This window comes from Zosterops lateralis, assembly GCF_965231275.1.
Source record: "Zosterops lateralis genome assembly, chromosome: 1".
NCBI lineage: Eukaryota > Metazoa > Chordata > Aves > Passeriformes > Zosteropidae > Zosterops > Zosterops lateralis.
In genome coordinates, this window is record NC_139762.1 from 91,753,708 (window position 1) to 91,780,468 (window position 26,761).

Here is a 26,761-nt window from a genome sequence, read left to right on the forward strand (position 1 = left end):
AAACCACAAGCCTTGTTTTACTGATGGAGAAGACAAAATAAGAAGTATGAAGCAATTATACCAAATTCATCTAGGAAGTGGCAAAAAAGGTTATAAAACCCACTGCCTACTCCATTACTATATCCATCTTATATCTTGAAAGGAATGAAGGGCAGAAGAAGAGGTGTTCTCTTTGCATACCACAGGTGTTGACTTGAATCAGCAGGTGGTTTTCATCTCTGGCAGGGAGAGACTTCTATTCCTACTCTCCTAGGCTTCCTCTTTGGAAGTAGCATATTACTTACAGTAGGTATAGGAAACATATTACTCTAAGCAAAAAATACAGCTTATTCTCCTGAAAGTGCTTGTCAGTGTAAAAACTCAGTCATGACCAACAGTATCTGCTGCAGGTAAAATTTTAGCTACAAGCTAGGCTGGTGAAGCTGCTCTGAGGCAGGGGAAGGGTTTAGTGCTGAGCACAGAACAGTCTTACTGAGTTCATCTTTGCAGTCAGAAGCACACAAGTGTGGACCACTGTATATCAGAGGATGCCTGCATTGTGCCCTGGGTGATATGTGTGATGTATGGGCCCGTGTAATAGTTGAAGATGCATTGTATCCAAGATCTAGGAAAATAATCTTTACATCTGGTGTCACCTGAATTGGATTCTGCTTTTCTGAGGAGCTAGATTTTGGTGAAACATTGTGATATGCTTCTGGTTATAAATACTCACAAAAAGATGTTTGCAAGCATGAGGAGGAGCCAGAAGAATAGAAGGAAACATGGCTAGAATCCAAGGCAAGATTGGCAAAGGAAGCTGAAGGCAGCAGAACAGAAGAATAGAAAGGGAAAGATCATCTGCTGAAGGTACTATAATGTTCTCGTTTTATTGCATTTGTGCATATTTTTGGTGTATTTGTTTTTCACAAGGGGCCAGTACAGCTTGTTTTAGTGACTATGTGTGAAGTTCCAATAGTGAAGAGTTGTGGTGGTGGTTTTTGTATTTGCTGCTGAAATAATTTCTAATAATCTAAAGATATTTAATTCTGTGATTTCCAATCCCAGTTGTTGCCTTTTAGGGGCATTTCCAGGCCTCTGCTATGGCCACTACTGCAAGGACAGAAATTAGTTGTAGTAAGAGGTGCAGTACTCAAGTCTGTGTGTGTTTAAAGTCAAATAGTTAAGTCTAGGACTAGCTAAGGATAATGAGTTAATCAAACCATAAGTAACTATTTGCAGTGTGTGTGTATTGATGGTTTTGTCACTAATACTGCAAGTAAGTTTGAACTTTGTTCTTTAACAAGTGGGCTTCCAAGCAGCATAATTGTATGCTAATTTTTTTAAGTTCCTGTATCTATTAATCTTGCAAGCTCATTGGACAGGGCTGACATGTCACTGATAACCTAGTGATTATGGAATGAGATTTTTTGAATCAGTTGACAGTATTAGTGTTTATTAAAAGGGATAGATTGTGAGCTTGGAATGTTAGATGATTCAATGATGCAAATCTTAAGACATCATTATCTTTTGTTGTGTGCTAGATCTTCCTACTGTGTGTAAATTTAAAATTGCAGTGTGTTAGGAAATTGTTAGAACGTATTCTCTGCATTATGTGCTGACTGTGCTGCTTTTTGCATCAAACTCATTTCAGGTGTGGAAAAACAGAAAGCCTTCACAACTCAAATGTGGTAGTACCAAGGCGTGTGATTGGTTTGGGGTGTTTTTTTTGACTGGAAGAGAAAGAGTTGAGCATCAGATTCTGCTGAGAGAGGACAATGTGAAGCTGCAGAGAAAAGCAAAAATTACTTGAGAGACTGAAATGGAAGATGAAGCCAATAAATACATACATGTTCATCAAAGAGAAATGGAAAATGCAGTTCACTCGGTGGGCTGTGTGTTTGCTGCATTTGGCAGTGCACACAGAAAAGGAGGACAAGTAACCTGGCTTAAACTGCAAGCCATAAAAACTTAACTTCCAAAGACTTTTCCTGTTTTAAAGAACAGCAACTTGTGTCCTTATTTTCTGTTTCTTTTATGCTTCCTTGATTTTCCTTTGCTGAATTTCTGTTGTCTTCTTACTGTCAGATGGCAGATATTTACACAACTTTTGTTTGTTTGGTCCTGTATAAAAATACTGGCATTTTAAAGAAAAATTACAGCTTAAGGGATGCACAAATACCTTGCAGCTCCCTTCAGTAGTATTTAATTCTGATATAAAGGTGATGTGCTTTGCAGTCACCTGAGTCCAAGAGTCACCCTTCCACTCAAGTGTAGTGATAATAGAGATGCAACAACAATTCACATCAAACCTGCCCAGGTTGAGTGAACTTGTATTGCTAAGGATACTGTACTAATCAAATAAATGCTGGACAGATTACTATAATAATTTGCCATCGTCTGTTATTGGCACTTAAATTTATTTTACACTTTTATTGTTAACGTTGAATATGTGAAGGAGTCTTCCCTTGAGAGATAAGGGGTTCTGCAGGGGTACATGAAACCTATGCTAAGTATTCTTACCTAAATGCTTTCAGTAGCTGGGAGGAGTATCCCTTTTGGCATGAATTCTTCCTTTTTCCATTCCTTGTTTCAGAAAAGTACTGAAATAGTTGTGTGTGTGTGTGTTATACTTCTGTAGGAATCTTCCAGAGTGAATTACCAACTTCTCGGGTTTCATGCACTATTCACTTTTTAATTGGGAGATTTTCATGTTCCTTAAATACATTGCTGGAATTCCAGAGTTCTGCTGTAATATCAGGTATTTTTTAAAAAAGAAATTATATTAAAGACTACTACTTCAGAACTATTCCAGCCAATTACTGAAATTTCAGACTGTCATCTGAGAGCATAGTCCTGTCACAGCATAGCATTTACAGGACAGCATCACTTTTTCAATGAGATTATAGTCTTGGTATCCACAGGCTTTAGATTTCATTGTGGTTGTAACTGAAAGATGGGATTTGTCTACTGGATTTGAGATGACTTGAGAGTTAAAAAGTCTAAGATAGAACTATTCACCTTGAACTCTTTCTAGTCTGAAAGAAACTGGTGTCTGCTGCACCACAGAAAGGAAATAAAGCAACAAAATGGACGAATAAATTATATTTAATGGATATATTGGCTGCTGCAGTTAAAGCTAAGTTTTATAAAATTTTTGCATGTTTGATGATCATAGTAAGTACTAAAGTGAAGCAAAACTTTTTTCTTATGATCAATTATGTTTCCACTTATCCCTTTTATTTTGTGCTGGAGATCTAAATTCTCCCCCCACCTCCCCTTGCCTCCATTGAAAAATAGCTTGTATTTGTCTCACACTTTGTTTTTATTCCTTCTCCCTGTTCCTTTTACATGGCATTAGTACCTGGGTTTGTTTTGGTTTAGTAATTTTCTTGATACACTGATACCAACTAGAGAGAATGATAGTATAAAATTTTCTTATATTATTTGTATTATAGATGATGGCTACAACATGTAGCTTCATAAAAGGATATAGCTAATTGGATAATTCAGAAATTACTAGGGAAAACTGCGTTATATCTTCAATATGAAATTAAAATATTTGTAAACAGAACTTCTGCAGGTCTGTGGAAAGTTTTTCAGTTCCTATTTTGAGTGTATATGTAAAGAAAAATGACTTGGAGATGATCACTGAAGTAGAAAGGAGTTTAACAGGAGGTTCAGTGTGCTAATCTTACATGTGTTAGGAAATTAGGAAATAACGATAGGAATTCCTGGTATGAATTAGGAAACAGAATTGTAATGGTAAACCATTTCACAAATGATAGATTGAAACTGTTGTTGCCTTTTTTTAAGGAAACTGTACTCCTTAAAATTAATCAGGGTTTTACTTCTTTAAAGAATTTTTTTTTTTAGTTGGATACAAATTGCTTGAATTTATCCAGTAGCCAGGATTGGGTCATATCTGCTGATTATCCCTCCAGAGACACAAAGTGTTTTTTGAATGGGGGGATAAAAAGAGTTGGTTTTCTTGATTTCTGGCAGTTGTTACTTTAATTTAAACTATTAATTTTTAATTTCAAATTTTAATTTTTAAAGTTTTTAAGTTTTTAATTTTTTTTTACCTCCATCATAGGATAGCTTTCTATTTAGTTGCTTTTCAGAACATAATAGCTAAATATCAGGTATGAACCAAAGGTGTATTTTTACAGGAACTTATTTTTTTTACATTTAATATGAAAAATATTGTGTATATTATAGTTGGAGATGGTTATTAATTGTAATAAACCTCATGCATTTTACAATACCTTGTAGTCAGCTTCATTATTTTGCTTTAATGAGCTTAAAAGGATTTTTTTATAATTATTTTGTTGTGCAGAGTACATTTAATTCCTGCCTGTTGGTTGAGGGCGATAGGATAATAGTGCATATCATATTTCTCCATTTCATAGACTTTACATATAACAATAGGGAAAAAATACTGAAATCTAAGAAGTTGTTAAAGAAGCACATGAACTTGCAGGGAGATTTGGGAGCAGGATTATTGTAGATGGTTTGAACTCCCTTTTTTTATGGACTGAAATATCTATCAAGAAAGCCAGTAAATATTTGATGTGTTAAAAAAATAACTGTTCCCATTATTCAGAAACCAGGAAAGTGATATTACTGTAATCTTGTTTTGAAAGGTGTGATCTTTATCTTTTTATGTTTTTTGCTTTTGTTGTTTAGGTCTCTGACAAGTGTAATGGACAGTGCAGAAAAAGGCCTGTCCTCGGCTGAAAACTTAAAAAATTTTATTGAGATAATAATTCCATTACTGATTGAGTGCTGGATTGAAGCATCTCCTGCACAATCAGCTCCCATTCTTGGAAACCTTTTGGAATCAGAATCTCAGCAGCTTATGCATCAAGTTCTTAGCATAATACATTTATTGTGGAAACTCACAAAGCGACATGATGAAACATACAAAATGGTAAGGGAAAAATGATCCATGGCATAATGATGACAGCTCATTTCGTTTTGATAAGAAACTAATGGTTTGCTGATTTGAAGTAGTGAAGATACTTTGTTAAGAGAGAAAAGCCTACGTCTTGAGTAGATTTTTGAATCTGGATTTTGTTGCCTCTTTCTGTAGAAAAGAATCTTTTGTACTGAGCCATGAGTTCAGTAAATAGTCCCCAGGAATCCTCCTTGACTGCAGCACAAAAGCTTTGAAAGTGGAAGTGGTATTGGAGAAGAGGAGCATTTTGTCTCCCAAATAACCTCTAGAATATAAATTGAAACAAAGGGTAGAATGGGTTTGTTTGTCCCTTGTTTTCATGTTGAAAAATTTCATGGAGGTGGGTAGGAATGAACAAACCCTAAATGTTTGGAAAGGTAGAAGATAATGGTGGTCTGAGATGTGCAATTCCTTGGTGCAATCCATGTTGCTGTGTCATGATTGGTTGGATCAAAAAGGATTTTAGGAAGTATCCTCTGAAGTTGGGTTTTTTTGCCCAAGTTATTTTCTCCATCTTTTACTTAGACAACTGAATTACTTTCTTTGGTAACTTTTGCTGCTTTTCCAAAAAATTAACAAATTGGAAAAAGAACCCAATTTCCACTTTGGTTATTGAGTAGTTGGAAGGAATGTCTTGAGGGCTCTTGGTTTAACCTGTGTATAGGACGGTAGGTCCCTTTGCTAAATGAAAAGCTACACACAGAGTAATTATTAGAAAACATGTGTGGAATTATTGCATTAGACCAAAGTTACCAAACATACACAGCTTTGAGGGGTGGATTCAGTGCATCTGAGCAAAACACGCTGCTCCTCTTTTTCCTTCTTTATCTTTTCTAGAGGCCCTCTTGGAAGTGGTCAAAAAGCAGGCACTTGACCTGGTAAATTCCTGTGGCGGGCTCCTGTCCCTAGCCTTTTTCTGAAGGATCCTGCAGAACTGCTGCCCTTAGCCATAGGGTGCCTGTATTTTGGTCAGATGAATGGCACGCTCCTCTGTCAAGAGAGGAACTGGTTTGGGTACACAGTTGGCTTATGACCTTAAGTTGTTTGTGGGGAGAAAAAAAATCTGAGGTTCATACAACTTGGTTTTTTGTGGAGCAAATTTCATTTTAGATAAATGGTTTGTTTTGTCTTTATAGTTACCTTTATATACAAAATGCATTCAAATAGCTCAGTTTGAAAATAAAAGCTTGCCTTGTTTAATAGCCTTTGGGCTTACAGGCCAAAGTGGTTATTAGAGTCACTGTGGAAAACCACTCTGAATATGCTGGGTGGAAAGCTATTGATCTTTGAAATAGTTTAATGGCCATTCTCTGTTCCTAATAGTCGGATATCAAAAGGATTATTCTGCCTGATCAATTTGATAGCAGTGCAGGCTTTTTTACTGGTGAGTTCCACTGGCCACTTAGTGGAATAGTTACTGTCTGCTAACCTGCAAAGCAATATTATTTTAAAATACTGAATCATTTTTCTCTAAGGTTTGACTTTCTGTTGGAAAACGTTTTGTCAGTGAGCTTTCAGCCACATTCATGATAGGGAAAGATGAAAGAAGTATTGGTATATGTTTTAATGAAAACTCAGAACAGTCATTGCAAGTTAAACAGTCCACTCTGATTTTAAGAACCCCAATAAATTGATATAAAAGTATTCTTTCAGATCTGTAACTCAGTTTAGTATTGCATGTATCCATGTAAATATGTGCTGAAAAGTGCAATGGTTCACTTAAGATTACAGGTTGTTGCTCAACCTTAACTTACAACGTCTTGTTACTCCCTTGTTTTATGGACCTTCATGCACAGCACTTGGAAGTAAAGGTGTAGAAAAAACTTGCAAATAGAAGCTAAAGTTCTTCATTTCAGTGAGTCTAATAATGGATTTTGGAACATAATTGGCTGTATTTATTTGATTTACTACTATGTTTTCTGTCTATAATCTGCTTTCCTTAACAGGAGCTATGGCTTCGAATGAATTACCTTGTTGATTTCAAGCACCACTTCATGCGTCATTTTCCTTATTCTTTGCAAGATACAGTAAAACACAAAAAGAAAGATCCATGCAAAAGGTAATGATAAAGTCCATGTCATGTAGCAGCTTTTAATTTCATAAGAGAAGTGGGACAATGTGACTCATGTGCTTTATCAAATACTAAGTTTTTAATGATGGAAAAAGAACTTTTTATTGCTTATGGCTTGAAGATCTGTGGAGATGCTGTTATAGAAAGGTTGCTTTGCTTCAAATTGAGAAGTTTTAGTTGTTCTTTTAAAAGTATTGTATAGGAAGTTGAATAGCATCCAGTAGAAAATTAAGTGCTGCCTTAGGGAAATGAAAGTATTTTATTCAACTCTTGATCTGGAATTTGCATATTTCTAAATGGTGATTGTTTTAGGCTGACTGTTTTCCTATTTCTGCATGTTTTCTTCAGCTGACTGGTGAATTACATTAAACATAGTTCAAACATTCTTTTCACCTCCATACAGTCTTCTCTAGTTGTATTATGGGGCACAGCTAGGAGGGGAGATGGGGCACACTGTGGCTGTCCTGTAGGGCAAGGCACTACTGCAGCAGAAGCCAAACACACATTTCTTCACTATTGAGTTGTCAGAGCAGATGCACCAATTCTGTTTGGGTACAGGCCAGTAGTAACTTGTCTCCTCTGTCAATTCACAGATAGGAAACTAAATTCATGATAAAGTTGTTCTGAAATCATTCTGCACCTTTGCTGTCTATGTAGAACACTGGTGTACATACAAGTGATATCAGCTGGTGTCCATTTTTATTTAAAAAAATAATTTTTTGAAATCTGTCTGTTCTCCCCCCTCTTCCCCTTAACAACAGGAACTGTACGAAATCCTCAAACAACATAGACCATCTTTTACTGAATTTAACCTTGTGTGACATAATGGTTTCATTAGCAAGCACTTCAACACTTCAGACAGACTCTGGTTGGCTGGACATGATAAGGAAATTTGTGACAGATACTCTTCAGGATGGCAGCAAGTTGAATAGCAAGCAAGTGAACAGATTGCTTGGGGTGACTTGGAGACTAATGCAAATACAGCAAAACAAGGGTAAGATGAGTAGTTTCTGGAAAGCAAAATTAGGCACTGACAAAGCTTGAGTTGTTTTAACATTTTAAGGTTCTCAGTTGTTACGTCATAATGTATTTGGTCATAGAGGTAAAACTAATTTCATGGTAATATCCCTGCGTGTGGCATTGCAAACTATTTTTGGAATGCTGTTAGATTCATACTGATGATATGTGAAGTATGAATATATTTGTACCTGTTTTCTGGTTTTGCTTCTTATACTCTTATAAATGGAAATTAGCTTTATATTGAAACAGTAACTACTAGGCTGTAGAGATACATGGTACTTCAATATCCCAATCTTTATTTAAAGTCATTAACAAGCTGATAGACTTGCTCAAGTACTGTCAGATGACCATTTTAGTTCTGTGATGATGTGAAATGCCAAGATACTTTTGATGGAAGCTGCTGTTGAGTATTTTCCAAGGTGTTTGATTTGAATCCTTTTCCAGGAGAAAACATTTCCAGTTATTAGTTGCAGTACCAGTCCAATAATTTAGCTTGTTTTTTTTCTTTCATTTCAAGTACTACTTGGTTGTATTCCAAATGAGACCTTGGATATAGAACTTCAAGAAAGGACTTCAGTAAACAGAAAAGTGCCGGCAGTCTTTTATGTTTTACCAGTGCGATAGAAATAAATTCCACATCCAAGTAGTTTAGAGAAAAGATCTTAGCAACAGATACAATTGTTAGAGTTGTAAAATGAAAAGATGTCAAATGTCCCTCAAATACATTTTGACAGTTAGTTATATTTCCTGTCAAATCCATTTTAATTGGGAATCTATCTATTCCCATGTTCCTGGGGACAAAAGTAATAACTAGTCATTCCTATCTGCACTTCAAATTTCGCTTTGTGTTGAAGGCAAATATGCTGATATGAAATACCCGTATCTCCCTTTTTCTGTGAATGTGTAGAAGAGCTTGTAGCTGTGTAGTCTGAAGATTTATCCCCATTGCTTAAGATCAAACTTGAGACCTCTGTAATTAGGAGGTCTGCTCCTCTCTTGCATTTCTCAGCTATGACTTCAACAGCAGCTTGCCTTCTAGTTGTGCTTTTGATAATTTTTTTCATGCAATGGAGGAGAGCACACTCAGTCACTTCAGAAGGAGGCTTGATACGTGCCAGTTAAAACTGAAGTATTTTAAAACCTCAGGAGTTCTTCAGCTGTGTTTTGGACATCTGTATAAATGTAGGCCTTTTAAAATATTACTTTTTAAGAGTACATTTAAATATTGCTTCCATTTTTAAACTTGTTCTGTTCATGTGAAACAATTCAAATACTAGGACCTGTTTTACTTAACATGCCACAGAGCTATTGGGAAGTGAGAATTCTACTCACTTAGAATATTTATTTATTTTTATATTTTTTCAGTTAACAGTTCATCAATTATCTATAAACTACATAAAGATGTAATTGTCACTCATTTAAGAATAAGCTCAGAAGAATAAGTGTTCTGTTTAAAAAATGCTGTCCAAGGTGAATCTTCACCTGAAGAATACATGAATTGAGTAAGCTGATACTCCTGATGCATTACGGATAATAATATATATCTTAGTTACATGAAATATTAGAATGCATTTTATTTTTCTGTTGAAAAATTGTTAGATTTCAACTTCTAAATGGTTCCTGCTTTATGCTGGCATGTGACCATGCCATTTCAGGTGATTTTTGTAGTGTGCTTTGTAGTGGGACTCGTTATATGGTGACTTGAAGTTGAGTAAGAGTTTTACAGACAAGACTGGTCCCAACTGGACCATTTTTAGAAAGGAACATTCTTGTCTGTCTCTGTGGGCAGAAGTTGCTCCGTTCAATGTGAAACAAAACATTTTATCTGGTTTCATACACATAACTTACTGAGACTGATATGTGTACCTGGATGAAAAGACGTTTCTCAGCTTTGGTTTATGAAGATGATGAAGTGATTGCAGCCACTTATGTATGCCTTAATTGGATTAAATTTCTTGGGACCACAAGCTCTTCTGTGACAAGCTGAGTCAAGTCTTTATACCTTTCATGTATTGCTTAAGTTTTCAGATGCTTTCCGATTCTTTCCAGGCTTGTCTTCTCTGAATTCAGATGTTTTTCCATGCTTTGTTAATTTTTCCATCTGATGGTTTAGTCTGGTTTAGAAAGAAAATGTTTGGTCTCTTTCTCAGTCTGTTACAGTAAGTTCTGTGTTTGCTGGCTAATTTTAGCCAATTTGGTCTCAGTGGTAAAGCTTTCAACTGTTGTTTTAAGTCTGGTGATAACACATGGTTGATGAGAGCTTCAGAGAAGGAAAGGTTGCAGGGGGAGTTAGCTGATCTTGCAGTGTCTTGCCAGCAGCCTCGTGAGGAGTTTATTTTCTGGTTAATTAGCAAGTGTAACTTGTAGGCAGCTGGTTCAGAGACAGAGAGAGCTGATGAGGTTTGTGTGTGTGGCAAGGAGAAAGGGATAGTACAGAGAGAACTGAAGGCACTGTGACAGGTTTTGGGGAGCAGAAGTAAATGAGTAGAGAACATGGGTCTGGGGTTACTGCACTAAGGGAAAAGGATTGGAAGATAGCTGTGAAAAGCAGGAATTTATTGATTCTCAGCTACCTTGCAACCTGTATTCAGGAAGTTCTGAAGTTACCAGTTGCATGTTGTCACTGTTCTTTTGTCTGTTTCCTTCACAAGCTGCACAAGAAAGTGTTGTTTTAATGGTTTAGAAGTCAGTCCAGAAGTTGCTTCAAAACATTTTGGTACTTCCCTCTGGAGTTCAGTGTAAACAGCTGTAGATAAGGATCACAGCTCTTTGTGTGTGCATGTATAAAATCAGAAGATTAAAAAGTATTAATTCTTTTTTTTTTTTCCAGTAGCAACGGAACCCTTGATAAAAGCAGTATATACATTATACCAGCAAAGGAATCTGCTCTTTCCAGTTCGTACATTGCTTTTGAAATTTTTTAGCAAAGTTTACCAAAAAGAGGATTTGAGGACACAAAGAATCAGGTAAAAAAGAAAAAAAAAAGCATATTCTTTTTCATTTCAAAATAGTGTATTGATTTCAGGAGTGAGAATACTAAATTTATATGTAGATGTCATAAAACTTCATATTTTTTTTTATACTGTGTCACTAGAATTTGAAAATGTGTACTCTGCGAGATGGAGATGTATCAGCTTAGTTGTCTAGCTTAGCATAAGGACTAGATAGTTCTTAATGACATAAATTTTAGCATGAAGTCCACTGCTACAAGCTTGTTAGTGACTGTGGCAGTCAATAGACGTGTCAGGATCGTGCAGCTGTAGCCATGGAGCATTTCCATCACTTCAGCCTGAGGTTGTGAGCTTGTCACTTAGTGCCTTTGGTGTCCTGATCGTGGCTGTGTAGCCTTTTCTTACTTTCTTCAAGAAAAATACTCTTGTTTTGGGGGTGAGGTTCTAGGTTTAAGACAGTGTTCTTGTCCTTCTGGGCTCCTGGTTCATTGTGGGATCTAATAGATCATGGGCAGCCTTGCTTCAGGTGTAATCAGTAAGAGGAGATTTTCTCTGTGTAATGCTGTTGCAACAGTTTTTATTTAACCAGATGTGTCCAGATTGTCTCCAAATCTTAACTTTTCTAGAATGTATTTTTCAGCCAAGTCATCTAGTTCCAGGACATAAAAACATTAAACACAAATCATGTGTTGATGTGTATGTGTCAATCCTGGCTTGTCTGGGAACTGCAGTTCCCCTTCAGGTAGTGCAAAGCAGCTCTGAAGTTTTGAGAAGACCGCCTCTTCTCCAGGCTGAGCAGTAGAAGCTCTCTCAGCCTGTCTTCATAGGAGAGGTGCTCCAGATCTCTGATGATCTTCATGACCTCCTTGGACTTGCCCCAATAGCTCCATGTCCTTCTTATTTCTGGGCACTCAGAGCTGGATGCAGCACTCCAGGTGGGATCTCACCAGACCAGAGCAGAGGAACAGAATCCCTCCTTTGACCTTCTGCCCGTGCTGCTTTTGATGCAGCCCAGGACACAGTTGACTTTCTGGGGGATGTGATCTGTTTCTGCCACTGAAAAAAATCAAACTTCAGGTCTCTCAGAAGTCCTGGCATCTGCTAACACAGCCAAGTTCTGGGAAAATCATTCCCTTCTACAACTTCTTTGCTTTGTTACATCTTCTGTTGTGGTAATGCCTGAGTACATGTAATTAGATCTAATAACCAGAAATAATCTAATGCTGTACTCTGAACGTTATAAAAAGTGTAGAGAATATGAAAGACAGGGAAAAACACTTGGGAATATCCCATTTTCCTCCTCTTTTCACACAGAGTGAAAAAGAGATGGTTTTCATACTGACTAATTTCCCTGAGGTTACATAACCGCTGTTCTCTCTACTTACCTGAAAGTCTTGAGCATCTCATTCAGTTTCACGTGATCATATGACTATCTGGAAAGCTTTAACTTTCTATCTTTAGACATCACAAATAGCAATAGTTTTGCTGCTGTTCCTCTTAGGCTTCTACATGAATCTATGACATTTTTAGTAACAGAAGAATGAAATCTCAAAAATTCTTTTCAAAAAAGTATGACTGCACTTATGTCTGACAAGACATTTGAAGTCAGCATACTTGTGTACTGTACTATTACATTTTTTTCCTTTGCAAACAAGTGGGGTTTTTTTAATTTCTTCAAAATGTGGACTGTTAGTAGCTCCTGGGTGACATTCATATTGTTCCATTCAGTTTGACTTTGTAGGTCTTTCAGCCCTCCTCTGACTGTTTTCTTCATTCTTTTAATTTATTTTTTCTCAGAAGCTTGTCAAGAACAGTGTAAGAGGAACAGAGTTCATATTTGAGCATTTTTCCAGAATTTTTTGTGATACATTTAATTTTTTAGGTGTGTCTGATTCAAAGAATAAAGTAGGAGCTTTTGGCCTGTTGCTACCTTGTGGAAAAAAAACCCCAAACTTGACTGATTTATTACATAGTTCAGAATTAAGTTTTGTCTTGATGTTTTAGTTTATCTTCACCCCTAATCACTGGACACATACCATGCACGGTGTATATATATGCTTATATTGTGCGTGTGTGCGCATACGCATTTACATACTGGTAAGAGTCTGAAAAGGCTATTCAGCCTCACAATCTGCCTTCAGCACTGACCTGTGTGAGATGCTATAGGAAGAAGACAAGAATTACTTTTACATAATACTCTAAGCTTCCAACCATTTGAAGCCTGTGCTTCCTCACTCTGCAAAGCTTCTCTGTGTTTATCACTCAGTGGGTGTCTGTATCATAAGCTTTTCTCATTCTTTGGACCAGTCTTAATAAAGAGCAACTGCAGCATCCTCTGGCAGGGAATGACAAAGCTCAGCTATGTCAAGTCTCAACTTAATTTTGCTTGTTTAATCCTGGCTCCTTCTAGCTTCATTTGAAAGTAGCATCTGCTTCTTTCTGTGCAAGACGAATCAAACATTTTATTTCCATGTCAAGTGATTTGAGACTTCTGAGCCCACCTCCAGCTCACCCACTTCAACGATCTGCTCTCCAGGCTTTTCCTGCTGGTCATCTCTATGCAAGACTCTTCCCTCTTGTGTCATGAGTACTTAATTTCCTTGAAAAGTTTTTGGTTGACAGGTCTTTAGAATGAAATAATCTCTGTCATCATCATGCTACTCTTGTTGACGTCTTCAAAGACCTACTTTGAACTTCTTTATTTGCACTTGGAAGCTTTTTTTCTTGTGATCGTCACTTTAATAAGGTGATAAGATGCTTTTTGTTTCTAAATTATACTTGTCTTGATAAGCCAGGATGACACAGAAATTGTAGCCTATGAAATGTAGAATTAGTCCATACAGTTGTTTCAGTTTGAGCCAGAAAGGAGAAATAAAAGCAACTTAGTCAAAAATGGGAAGAGAAGTTTGTGTGTGTTTGTTGTTTTGTCTTTTTTTTTCTCCAACTGATTTTTCCCTCTTTCTTTAGAAGTCGAAGTAAAGTTTTATCTCGTTGGTTGGCTGGCTTACCTCAGCAGCTGGCTCTGCTTGGCTTGAGGAACCCTGAGCTTTCCAATCAGCTCATTGATATCATTCATTCCGCTGCTTCTCGTTCAAACAAGGAACTGTTGCAAAGTTTACAAGCCACTGCTGCTCGAATATATGGTAAGACTTTGACACTACAGCACAAGGAATTTTGTCCCTCACCTGGCAGGCAGGTTGCAGTAGGTGGAAAATCCTCTTTCGTTTCCTATCTGAGCATGAAGACTGGATGGGGGGCAGGGTTGCAGATTGGTTCAGTCCTCTAAAAGTTAAAATTACCTATGTATGTCATTTACTAGGGAGTAAAAAGATTGAGTACTTTAGTTTAAGTTGGTAGGACTTAAATCTGATAGACTGGAAACTTTAGTTTTTGTGTGTCAGAGAATCACAGAATCATTTAGGTTGAAAAATACCTCTGAGGTCCAAGTGGTAACCCAGCACTGCCAAGTCCAACACTAAACTGTGTCCTCAGATGCCACCTGTTTTTTGAACAGTTCAGGGGAGGGTGATACCACCACTTCCCTGGGCAGCTTGATCCAATGCCTGACTACCCTTTCAGTGAAGAGATTTTTCTTAATGTCTAATCCAAACCTCCCGTGATACAATTTAAGGCCATTTCCTCTCATCCTGTTACCTGGAAGAAGAGGCTGACTTACCCTCACCTAGCAGCAGCCTCCTTTAAGGGGATTGTAGAAAGTGATGCTGTTCTTCTCCAAGCCACCTATTTTCTAGGCTAGTATTGCCTTCTTTTTTTCCTCCTTTTTCCCCCCCCTCTTCCGTGTTGGTTATAACTTCTGTCCATGTGTAGCTGAGGTATTTGGTCGGTGCAGCCGAGGTGTGTCGGGGCGCGCGCTGACCGGTGTTGTGTGCCGCAGATCCGCTCGAGGGCACGCTGGTGCTGCTGCCGGCCGAGGCGCAGCGGCGCCTGGTGCAGCTCGTGTACTTCCTGCCCTGCCTGCCCGCCAGCCTGCTCGCCTGCCTCAGCCGCTGCTGCATCATGGGCAGGATGTCCTCCGACCTCGCCGCCACCCTCATCGGCATCCTGCACATGAGGTACCTTCCGCGCTCCCCGCTCGGCTCGAGCCAAAACAGCCCCGGGTGGGAATGTTCAGTCACGGGGCGTGAACTCGGTGATCACTTTGCACACAGAAAATCAGTGTAACGTGCAGGAACTGATGGTGTGGTTGGCCTGTTGCTTTGACTTGATCTTTACACTGCCCCATTTTCTACAATACATGTTGAGAAAATCATACAACTGTTCAGGTTGGAAAAGACCTTTAAGACTGAGTCCAACCATTAATCCAGCACTGCCAAGTCCACCACTAAACCATGTTTTTAAGTGCCATATGCATCTATCCATATTATTTTACTGTCTTTGTATATATTAATGAAGTCTGCCAAGAATTTTATCTTGAAATACAAACCGTAGTGCTTTTAATACCTGGGTCCTTTCAGTAAGGATGCAAAGCAGCATTGGCCTATCTCTTACAAAATCTGTAAGGCTGCACAGTATTGAGCCCCTTCTACCCAGAACATCATCACCAGTGGTCTTTGTTCTGCCACTAATTGCAGCTTTTCCTTGTGAATGCTTCAACCTGACACAGCTGATAGTGAAAAACAACCAACCAGTTTTTCTCATGTTCTGCTTTCTTTCAGCTCAGTTTTTCTCCAATTACCACACCTACATAGCTAAATTATAGTTGCTAGGCAAGTGCCTTGTTTGAAATTATTCATGCTCTTTTTTTTTTCATCCTGACTTGAAAGAGGGTGGGTTTGCCTGTGAAGTCAGGAGCAAAGCTGCTGTTCCATTGAAGTGAGTGGAGGGCTTGCTGAGATTTCACCAGGGTGTTTTGCTTTGCTGCTTCTGGGAAAAATATATTTTTCTCCATTGGTCAATATTGTGGAATCTTGGATAAACAAGCAGGAATTAAGCTTATATGAATTATGCTTAAAGTGATTCTTGATGCTTTTTGCATCTGAAACCTTTTTAATCAAAATTGGATGCAACATACTGTCAAATACAGACCTGTTTGTATTAGCTGTGTAGCATGTGGATGAGGTGACTAACATAAGCAATAGTGGTGAAATTTATATCCTATATATATAATGCACTACTGCTGTAAAAGTGAAATTCTCTCTAGTTTTGGGAAGGCGGACATCAGATTTTATTTTTAAAAATGAAAAATTGTCTGCCGTGTATTACAGTTCTTTTATATACTGGAAGTTCAGTGGCAAAGTGTAGCCAATTCAAAGACAGTCATTGTAAGAAATAAAGTCAGTAATAAGCACTGAGGTGCTTATTTTTTTGTTGCATCTTAGTGGATCTTCATTGTGGGAGATTTTTTGTAGTAATGGAGTGCCTGTTTTCTAAAAATTGCTGTAAAGCTGCAGGTTGGCATTTGATCCTTTTGGCACTAGATGAAACTGGCAGACAAAAGGCAGTGTTCCTACAAAAAGTAAGTTACATCCTAAGAACAGAAGAGGAGTAAATTTTTTGTTTTCAGAGGTGCAAAGGAAGTATTTTAATTTATGGCATTTGGTTGGAGCACATTTTAAGCTTACTTTGGATTCAAAGACTGTAGATAATCAATGCATGAAGTCTATCTGAAATCACTAAATGAAAGAAAAATGTACTAATGTACTTACAGTGGTGCAGATTTTTTGTATTGATAATCCCCAGCCACCTTTCTGGAAGCCTGGAAGTTTTGATGAAAGTTGAAAAAGAGAGATTGCTCTTGACTGAGCATTGGTTTTATCTGATAAAGTTCTTCTCACTTCATTAAGAGGAATCAGTATTAAGCACAAGTTGATTAGTTTTCTTTAGAAGCACATCTGAAAATAGGAAGTCCTTGGAAAGATTAAAATGACTCTTTCATAGACAAAGTGAATGCAAGGGATTGAAAATGCATTCTTACCTATATATCCAAGTTAAAAACTTGTACAGGTTACAAAGGGCTTATAGATGACACCTTTTTTAGCTTTGGATTAGGTGAAATTTATTTTGTGGAAGACTCTTTAAGTTTTGTTCAATCATCATGACAGTAAACATTTTATCCTACAAGATTCATCTAGAGTGCCTTAAAGACTTAGGGAACCAAGATGTTAGAAATGTTTTTGGCTGAGGAGGGTGTCCAAAAAAAGTTGCTTTGTCTACTTAAACATGCAGAGACAGGGAGATAAGTAATAGTAAATATTAACTTTCCAAGAACAGAAGAGTCTGATATTTCTTTTTCACTGGAAAATGAGTTGTATAGTCTAGGAAACAATAGTAGGAAACAATAGTAGGTTTTCTAGATATGAACCTTCGCTGGACTTTATGAGCTTCATAACCTGTTACTGTACATAGGATATAAATGAACCAATTTTCTATCTTTAATCAGAAAGGCCAAGCTGAACTCTTGTATCAAGTTTTGTGGCTTGTTTTTAGATAATGACATGGACAGATAATGGAGAATGACCGACAAATTGGCATTTTAGGCAGATAAGGCTGGGAAGAAGTTGGAGTCAGTTGTGTATAAAGGCTGTTGAAAAGGAATGGGAGAGTGCAGTTTTAGCAGGATTAAAAGTACAGACCTTAGATGTCAAGAGAATGTTTGGTTTGAGGGCTAGCAAAATTTTATAAAAGCAGAGATACATACTGGAATGGGTTGTGTAGCAAGAGCATACAAATATATTTCACTGGAAATACCTAGTATCAGGCAATCAGGTTGGACATGGATGGCAAAAGGTAAAGCCTTGAAGGAAGTAGACAGACTGAGTAACTCCTGGTCATCATTTACTCCTTGGTCTGCTCTTGTGATATTCAGAGTTAAACTTTCAAGTTTGTCAAATGAATAGTAGTGTAAAAAAACTTTCGCAATTCTGTGACACATTTCTGTGCCACAGCTTGGTTCGTGGGACATTTTCTGTACTTTTAGATTGTGACTTGGAGGAAGAAGCTGTCCCAAATCCGTGGGGAAGTGTCACTTACGAGTACCCCGCTGCTGTCAGTAGATGGCGCTGTTTCTCTTCCGATACATTCCCGTTCTCTCTGGTGAGAGGGGACTCTCCCTAAATTTCTCCTCTCCTATGAAATCTGTTTATCCATCAGGCTTTAAATAGATTGCATTCAGGAGCGTCAGAGAGTTTGGTACTTGTTCTTAATTTCTTCAACAGCCTTTATTCCCGTGCTATTTTGACTGGCAGAGGATGGCTGTTTTTACACATATCTGAGAGTGCTTGTATGGAGCCGTGTGTATTCATCAGGGACCAGCTACATTAAGGTGGATTCACTGAGAGTACCTATGGAACATAATAAAACTTGCAGTTTTTCCCTGAATAATCATTAGAAGCACAAGGAACTCATAGGGTTTTTTGTATGTAAACTGTAAAACTAATAGTAAGTGTATCCAGATGGTTCAAAGCACAGCCCTGTGATGATATCAGGTGGTAACGTTGTTATAATTATTGTGTGTTACCTTTGAGACCTTCTGTTTTATTGTTTATTAGAACTGAATTTTGAAAATACTCAATAGTTTCACTTTTATTTTTGCAATGTTGAATACCCAAGTGATGTGTAGGAGCCCATTAAGCGAGCTCTGTGCACTGAGGATGAAAATGATGTTGGCAGTATTTCTGTATAGATCAGGAAGGTTTCTGAGCTCCTGGGAAGTTGGTTACCTATACCGTTAAATTATTAGAATGGTTTCTGAGCACTTTTGGTTTACATTCGCTAAAGCTGGCACAGACCAAGGAGTGTTTTGAAAAAAGAGCTGAAATGCAGCCACCCCATTTTGAGTGTTGGTATGAACATGGTCAGTCTTGAGCTAATTGGTCATGATCTCTGTGCCAGTGAACAGACATTGCTGGTGTTGGAATCACTGGGATAGCTACAGCTGGTGAGTTTCAGGTGAAACTGAGGATCAGAAGGTGTTGTAATTGTGGCTTAATTTCCCTGCTCTTCTTCTCAAATGCCTGCCTTGTGCCTACTGTATGGGATCTGAGATTTAAGTAGCTTCCATAAATCCAGGCAGGTAAAGTTCTGAGAGATGGAAGTGTGCCAGGGTTTTGGGGTATACGTCATACAGAAACAGGTGAGGAAGGGTGTGGAGCGACATGAATGAACAGTCTGTCACTTCTGCCTGAGAAATGAGAGAGAGCAGCTTCTTGACAGGAGATGAGTTCTCTGAGTTGGCCTCTGATTTCAGCCTCTGATGAGCTTACATTTATGGAGAAAAATGGAAGGTCTGGGTAGTATTTTAGAAAGTGTTTTGCATCAAATCTACTCGATGGATTTTTTTTTTTTTACAATCTTTTTAGGTGATACTTTTTTAATATATTGAGTGCAGTGTGCCACATTTCTAGAAGAATTTACTTCAGTATTTATTTTTCATTTATGATTTATAGGAATAACTGTTAAATAAGCAAATAGTCAGGTACTGCTAGTTGAAAGTGAATGGTTTAAGTGTTGGTTTGGAGTATACAATATATAGCATGAGTGGATCTTTGGCCTGAAATTTCAGTCTTAGCTTCACCTTGACAGTGGAGTTCTGGTAATTCCTTGAGGCCTTGGATATGGACAGGTAGACAGTTCTCTCCAGGAAGTGAAGAAATATATATAAATTATTGATGGTCTGATGGAGACTAAGGTAATAAAATTTAGCAGTATCAGAGGTCAGGCTGGAAAAAAAATTGGTGTAATCTCTGCCTGCTTTCTGCATTAATAGGGCAGAAAGACTACTTGAAAATGGTTTTAAAGAACTGGCGAGACATGTTCAAAAAAAAAGTATTTTTGAGCACTTTTTGGAAGACTGACTTTGAGGCAAGTATTTTTGTCAAATGTGGAAACGTATTAAATGTTGTAAATGTACCTCCTTGTATAAGGTATATTACTTTGTTTGCCTGAAAAAGTGGTCTGTTGTTTACATACCAAACTCTGTACTGTTACAGTTGCAGAGAAACCTATTTTTCAGGTTCTGTTTTTGGTTGCCACTCAGTTACTTTGTGGTGATTGAGGGTCAGATACTCTTGCAAACAATTCTCTTTTTTCCTTTTTTTTGTATATGATACTGTGTTTAAAATGATACATACATAATCTGTGTACTTACTGTTATGAGTTCTATTCTGTGAATTGGGGATTAAAAAATGCAGATTATGGGATTGTGATCAAATACATAAATCAGGAATTTAGGTCGCTGACTTGATGGGAAAATTTTTGTTGTCTCTTCTCATTCCTTGAAGTACAAATAAGGAAACTGAAATGCGATTTATTTATGTGCCTTATTTATGCATAATAGTTATGGTTGTTTTACAACATTTTATCCATTGGAACAGTGTGTCTGGAAATTATTTCACTGTAATAGAGAGCTGGACAGATAATATTTCACTGTCTAGATAAAAAACAATGGGAGTTAATTTATGGCATTTCTCTCTTGAAGCAGGGTGTCCATAAACGAGATCTCCAGTGGCTTCAAACAGCCATTTCTTATTCTTGTGGGACTCTTTCCCTGCTGGGGTCTCGCCAAGAGTTGTTTCTGTTGCTGTAGAAAAGGAGCAGGGTGAGGACCATATAAATGAAAGCTGAGTGCTCTCTGGCATAAATTGTGTGGGAGTTCCAAGTTTTCACAGGTTTGAGATAACCCTGGGGGTAACTTGCCTTCTGCTTGATGTAACTGTAAATGGACTTTTCTCTTAAGAGGTAGTGCCTTTAAAATATTCTGCTGCTTTCCAGACAATAATGAGAGAGCTCATCTAGTGTCTCATCAAGCAGCCAGGCATGCCTGTTGGTTCTTGCTATCCTCTGGAATCTGGTGCTTAGAAAGAACTGAGATGGACATTTTAACATTTGTTGGCTGTAAGGTGTAAAATTCTGTGTCTCCAGATACATTACTCAGAGATGTTTTAGGGTTATAATAGCCTTTATGGATATTTCCTTTGTAATTAAATGCTAATTTTCCTTTATTTAGCCATCCTAGTTCTTTTATCTGCAACCTTTGCCAGTACAGCATGAGGAGGCATAGTGAGAATGCAAAATGTAGCTAACGAAGACTCTCTATACTGTTTGATTAAAGAATTATTGAATGCATAATTGTAGTCAAAAAAAAGAAGAATAGCACATTTCCCCAAAGCATTTCAAACCATGAAAGAACTTGGAGAAGATATTATTGCTATATGCTATTACTGTTATTGGATATTATTGTAATATGCTAACCCATTATTGTGGTTAGCAACATTGGTAGAACAACTGAATTCAGTAATTCTCATGAAAGTAAAGTGTAGAAAATATTCCAGAACAGTGCATTTATTTTTAAAAGATATCAATAAAATAATAGTTTTGTCAAAATTAGCTAATTTCATATTAAATAAATAACACAAAGCAAAAAAAAAGGAAATGCTCAAATTCACTACAAATAGTATATAATGGAAAGCCAGCTCAGTACATCTTGGAGAATAAGTCAAAACTCATACATGTATAGAGAGGTATAATAGTTAGGAATGGGTTGCTGGGAAAAATGCAACAATTGTAAGGTCTGTGTTTGCTGAAGTGCCTTGTCTGGCTGTATTTTTACACCCCTCAATTAAGAAACAAAAGTAAAGGAGGAAACTGTTGAAATGGTAACAAAAGTGCTTGCACTATTGAATAGACTGAACGTTAGAGTGCTTTTCCCTGTTGGGGTACCACTGAAGATGAAGGGTAAAAAATTATCTGTTTTCCTTGCTGCAAGATGAGAAAAGATCTGTAGTTCTTGAGAATTAAACCACAGGGTGGGTTACAGTGAATTCCTTCATCCACATCTGGTCAGCAAATTTCCTTTTTCTTGCTCACTGTTCTGTAAATTTCTAGGACTTGAAAAAGGGAGAAGTCCAAGCTCATATTTAAAGACACAGCCCCTAAATTTTTCCCCAGGTTGGTTGTAGTGTGAGGGTCCTAATCAAAGGGAAAGGAATTATGTTGCCGCACTACAATTGCCGCTGTCAGTAAATGCCGTTTGCTCATTAGTGAATGTTTCTTCTGATTTGTGCTCTCATTTATAATGTGAGAGCAGTGCTTTGCTTCAGACAACCTCTGCAGCTCTGAAGCAAATGAGCAGCTGACAGGCTTACTTTTAACAATGCATAGCTTAAATTGTTGTTTTCTTAAAATAGGCTTCATATTTTTCCTCAAATCCCTGGTAATTCCTTTCAGATGTTTGTTATATTTTGCTGCATTTTCAAATGGAAAGACTTGATCCTTCAAAAGAGATAATGAAAGTTAAAACAAAAAACTCGCGCTAACAAGCCAGTGGCTACACATGGTAACCTGTTGGAGGAAAAGGAAGATAAAAACCCCTCACTTGCTCTTGGAGCTTACATTCAGGCCCTGTACTACCTGGAGCTAAGTTGGTCTGAATGATGAGATGGATGTGTGGTTGGAGAAGTATTCAAAGATTCAATTTTTTGGTTTTCTCTCTCTCTCTTTTTTTTTTTTTTTTTTTTTTTTTTTTTTTTAGCAAATTCAACATCATTTTGTGACAGTCATGGTTTCCTGTCTTTTTTAGAACTGATATGAAAACTGAGAGTGCTGAGCCTCATTAGCAGTAGAACTCAAAACTGACTTGATTAAGTTGATGCAGGGACATGAGTTTATACTTTATTGCAGTTGCATTTCAGTCTGACAGAAATTATTTTTCATTAAAGCTGAACAGGAATAAACTGTGCCAAAGCTGAGATAAATATTGGCACAGGGCTTTTTAATGTTTCAAAAGAACATGTTTTACAGAAGTGCAAGTACATGCGTATACTGGGAAAAAATGTTGTATATTTTTCTTCCATAAAGGTGCAACAGTCCTGGTGATTTTGCTCCTTTCAGTGTGTTTTACACACAGTTTCTGACAATGATAATATGGAAGTGTTTGGGATGTATTGTAACATATTTTCCATGCTCATAGGTAATTCCGTAAGTGATCCATTACCTTGTATTTGGCAGGTGTTTTTACGTGTGAGCACTGTTTTAAATGGCAGTCAGACAGTGCAGCTGTCATTACACAGCTGGAGAGTTCATGACAGTCCTGTGAGAAGGCTGCCTAGAAGACACACCTGTACAGCCTTGCCCCAATGTGGTTGTGTCAGCAGAGCAGCGTTTCTGGGCTCACAGTGACCCCTGGGCACAGTGCTGAAGGATTTGAATGGGTCTTCTAGAGCTAAGGGAAGGATGCTGCCATATCTGTGTGGAAGTCTCCCACTTATGATATGTGTTGATCAGTAGGTGAATAGTTCTGTGTTGACAGATGAACTCTGGGCTGATGTTAAACTTGCTGTGTGTAGAGGTCATAGCACAGGTCATAAAAATAGGAAGCTAAAGGAAACAAGGAAGCCTTTTCTCTACACTTCTCTCTGTGTCAGCAAAGGGGTTTCTTTCTCAATGCAATTTCTGGTTGATCAGAATGGAAGATTGACAAGTGGTAAAGGAATGCTGTTCTACGTATCTGGGGCCCTGGGTTGTGAAGGAAAACTCAGCCCTGTTTCATGCACTGGAGATAATTCTTTATGATCCTTAGTTACAGTGTGATTATTATGGCTACTGGGGAAGAACCACTTAGCTTCTCATATTTCCAAGGCCTTAACTGAACTGGATATGCAAAAAGAGCTGCTCTGCTGTATCCTAATGAGCTGCAGAGCTCAGAACGTGGGAGGTGCTGGTGTGTTATTTCCACTGTTACGTAGATAAAATGATGGAATTGCTTTGTCAAGAGACTACAAAGACAAGGTAGCCTTGATTAACTTACCCTTCTAAGTACTTTTGTATACTAAATAATGTGAATGATTTTTGGACTTTCATCATCTCTCTTTCTGGGTTGTTCTTTAGTAGTCACCAGTGATTTCCAGTGATGTCTGTCTTCTGCTGATTGAGCTGGTCAGTTCTACCCACCATCTCCTGCCTTTAAACCAATTATCTCTTTATATAAGGACCTTTGTTACTACTCTGAGTCTGCTTAGATTTCTGGAATTTCTTTTCCTAAGTGTTACAGGTTCTTTCATATTCACATGCAGCTACCATTAACAAGATTTCTGAGATGCATTGTGCAAACATTTTTCTTTCAGAAACTATCCTGTCTGTTCCCAAGCATGATACAGTGTTTATTTGTCAGCTCATTTCATCCATTGTTACAGTATTAATTTGCCTGGTGTGGGCACCGATATTACAGACCTTAGTTACTTTTAAAAATAAGACATACTAACCAACTCAAACCCCAACCATCAAAAAGCAACTAAAAAGCACCCAAAAATATCATGGCATTTTTACTCCGTACTCTTGCAGGTGTTAGGGAAATTCTCAGGATATCACATTGCTCATGGCTGCTAGTTCAGTTCATCCTTGCCTTCTCGTGGAGTTCTTTTGCAAGGTGAATGCCATCTCATCCTGTAATTCCCTTTTGGTTCGTTGGGTTCCATAGTATTTTGTGCCGCTGCCTGAAGTTACAGTCTTGAGTTGTTGTTCTGGGTGGGGAACCAGAACAGTTTCTTCTCTGGTGATCAGAGATGGGCAGAATCCCTGTAGCCACTGTCCTATAGCATTTTCCTGCTTGGTTATCATCCAGATGCAGTGTTTGTCTGCTGGATGTACAGAATCTCAGGAAGTTTTCTGCTCCTGATGTGTCTGAAGAATAATTTAATAATAAATTAATAAAAGTGTCTTGGTGGTTAAAGCACTTGCTGAGGTTGCTGAAAGTCTGTGTTCACTGTCTTCCTCTGAAGGGGAGATTGATTTCCTATTTCCTAATACAGTGACTAGTCATTGAACTATTTTGAGGATGTGTACTTAATCATTTTATTAAATTTCATTACATTTTCAAAGAGTTGAGGCCTAGAATGCAGTTAGTTTTTTTCAGGAACTGGGTGAATCAGCTACTGGCTGTGCCTGTGACTGTTTAAATGTTCTGTGTGGAACAGAAGTATCAGTGAAAGAAATAGAGAGGAAACTCCTTTTACAATCATTTTATAACCTAGAATTTAAAGAATAGTTGTGGGAGGGCTTGGTTTAAATCTTTGCTCAGTGGCTGATAAAATCAATTTAAAATAAGATCACTTAGTACAGTGCAAGTTGTGTATCTCAGGCTGTTGTCTTGCTAGTGTTCAAATAATTCTGTAAAGCTTTGGGAATGCTCTGCACTAGATATTCCCAATTATGGTGCTGGGAGCATTTTTCTAGAAGGTGGGGGAATTGGGTTTTACTTTCCTTGAACCAAAAGGGTTCCATGAACCCTTGACCTTACACTTCGAGTGTTATAACCCTCACATTTATGAACAAAAGGATGATACTATTAATGCCTCAGAAGAACTGTGAATCTTGCATTTGTTTTTTTATATTTTACTTTAAAAACCCTTGGAGACTGAACTTGCAGTTGAAGTTAGTCACACTTTTTTTTTCAATTTTATTACTAAAAAAAATAAAATCAAAACCCAACCCCAATCCAAATTCTAAGGAAAACTTGCTTAGCAATTGCTAGATACAGGTGCATTGCTGTCTGCACTGGAGTTTGAGCAGTGTGTTTTATGGGAGGACAAGTGAAAGGATAATTCTAAAATGAGTCCAGCAAGGTTCATCAGAGTTGTTCTACTAGAGACCTCTAAATTACCCAAAGACTCTTTGTGGCTGTATAAGCCAAAATCAACACCTTAAACATGAACTGTAAGTCAATGGGTAGCTACTCCAGGTCAGGAGGCACAGAGGTAGTAGTCAGCAGTTGAGGAATAACCACTTGTGCACAAACTGCGGTTGCTTTATTTTGCAGCTGTGTGATACAGCCAACCTGAAAGTAACAGCAGCATGGACTAAAATAGTGAAGTCCATCTGGAGTTAAAAGAAAAGTTTGTAGCAAGGGATAAAAGAAATGCATTGCATACTTGCTTTGACTGAGAAATATTTGCTCCGATAATGACAAGAGGAGCAGTAATTTTTAAGTTAATTAGATTCAGCTTTTCTTTTAATACCATTTGGTGTACAGAGCAGGTTACCTAAAAGTGCAGTTCCAAACCTCAAAAGAGAGGTTCCCACAGGGAGCAAGTGACCTTATGGAAATTACAACATGTAATTCATCATAGTTAATGTGGGTTTGGACTACATGACTGGAGAGGTCTTACTCATACGCAGTTTGATAACAGGTTCCCATTGTCAGTAATAATTTATACAAAAAAGAGAAATTATAATATGCTTATTACCTCTCTTATACATATAAAGCAGATAATTTTTTTAGTCAGATGTCTGACATGTAATTTACAAGCATCTTGAAAACACATTTTAAAGTGCATACAGTCCCCAATTAATCATGGTAGCCTTAATATATTAAACTAAGACTTCAAAAATAATTTTAAATGTACTTCAGTTGTAGTACATCAACATCTGTCCCAGAATGGATTCTCTCTTGTTCTGTGTTCTTTATCTTTTTTTTTTATTTCCTTTAATGTGAACTTCAAAATTGAGCAGCTTTAACAAGTGTCTACATTATAGGCACTTGGGTTCTAAGGTAATTGAGGTGATGACAGATGGTTAGACTTGCGTTTAAACAAACTTCTATGCTGTAATGCTGCTCCATTTGTGTTTGTGTTATTAGAAAGACATTGGTTTTGGTCTTAATTTATTGTGAGATTCTCGTGTGGTGTTTCAGTTACACTGTTTCATGGTTTGTTTGGTTTTTTGTTTTTTTGTTTTGTTTTTTTTTTTCCCCATCCTTTCTGTATGGAGTACATCATGAGCACTGAAGGAGAATTACATGTTGCAGTTTGGCCCTGTTTCAATAGGAGGCTC

General features: G+C 37.6%; 1 protein-coding gene across 3 annotated transcripts in view; it reads left to right on the forward strand.

Moving 5' to 3' along the window:
• TEX10 (testis expressed 10) overlaps positions 1 to 26,761 on the forward strand; it is a 53,837-nt gene that overhangs the window by 5,652 nt on the left and 21,424 nt on the right. For 2 of the 3 annotated variants that reach the window (XM_083877783.1, XM_083877782.1), the window contains exons 4-9: positions 4,666 to 4,909; positions 6,883 to 6,995; positions 7,769 to 8,001; positions 10,858 to 10,993; positions 13,946 to 14,121; positions 14,874 to 15,051. In XM_083877783.1, coding sequence (XP_083733909.1) covers positions 4,666 to 4,909; positions 6,883 to 6,995; positions 7,769 to 8,001; positions 10,858 to 10,993; positions 13,946 to 14,121; positions 14,874 to 15,051 — 1,080 coding nt within the window. The remainder of the gene's footprint in view (positions 1 to 4,665; positions 4,910 to 6,882; positions 6,996 to 7,768; positions 8,002 to 10,857; positions 10,994 to 13,945; positions 14,122 to 14,873; positions 15,052 to 26,761) is intronic. The other variant, XM_083877784.1, reaches the window with a different exon arrangement.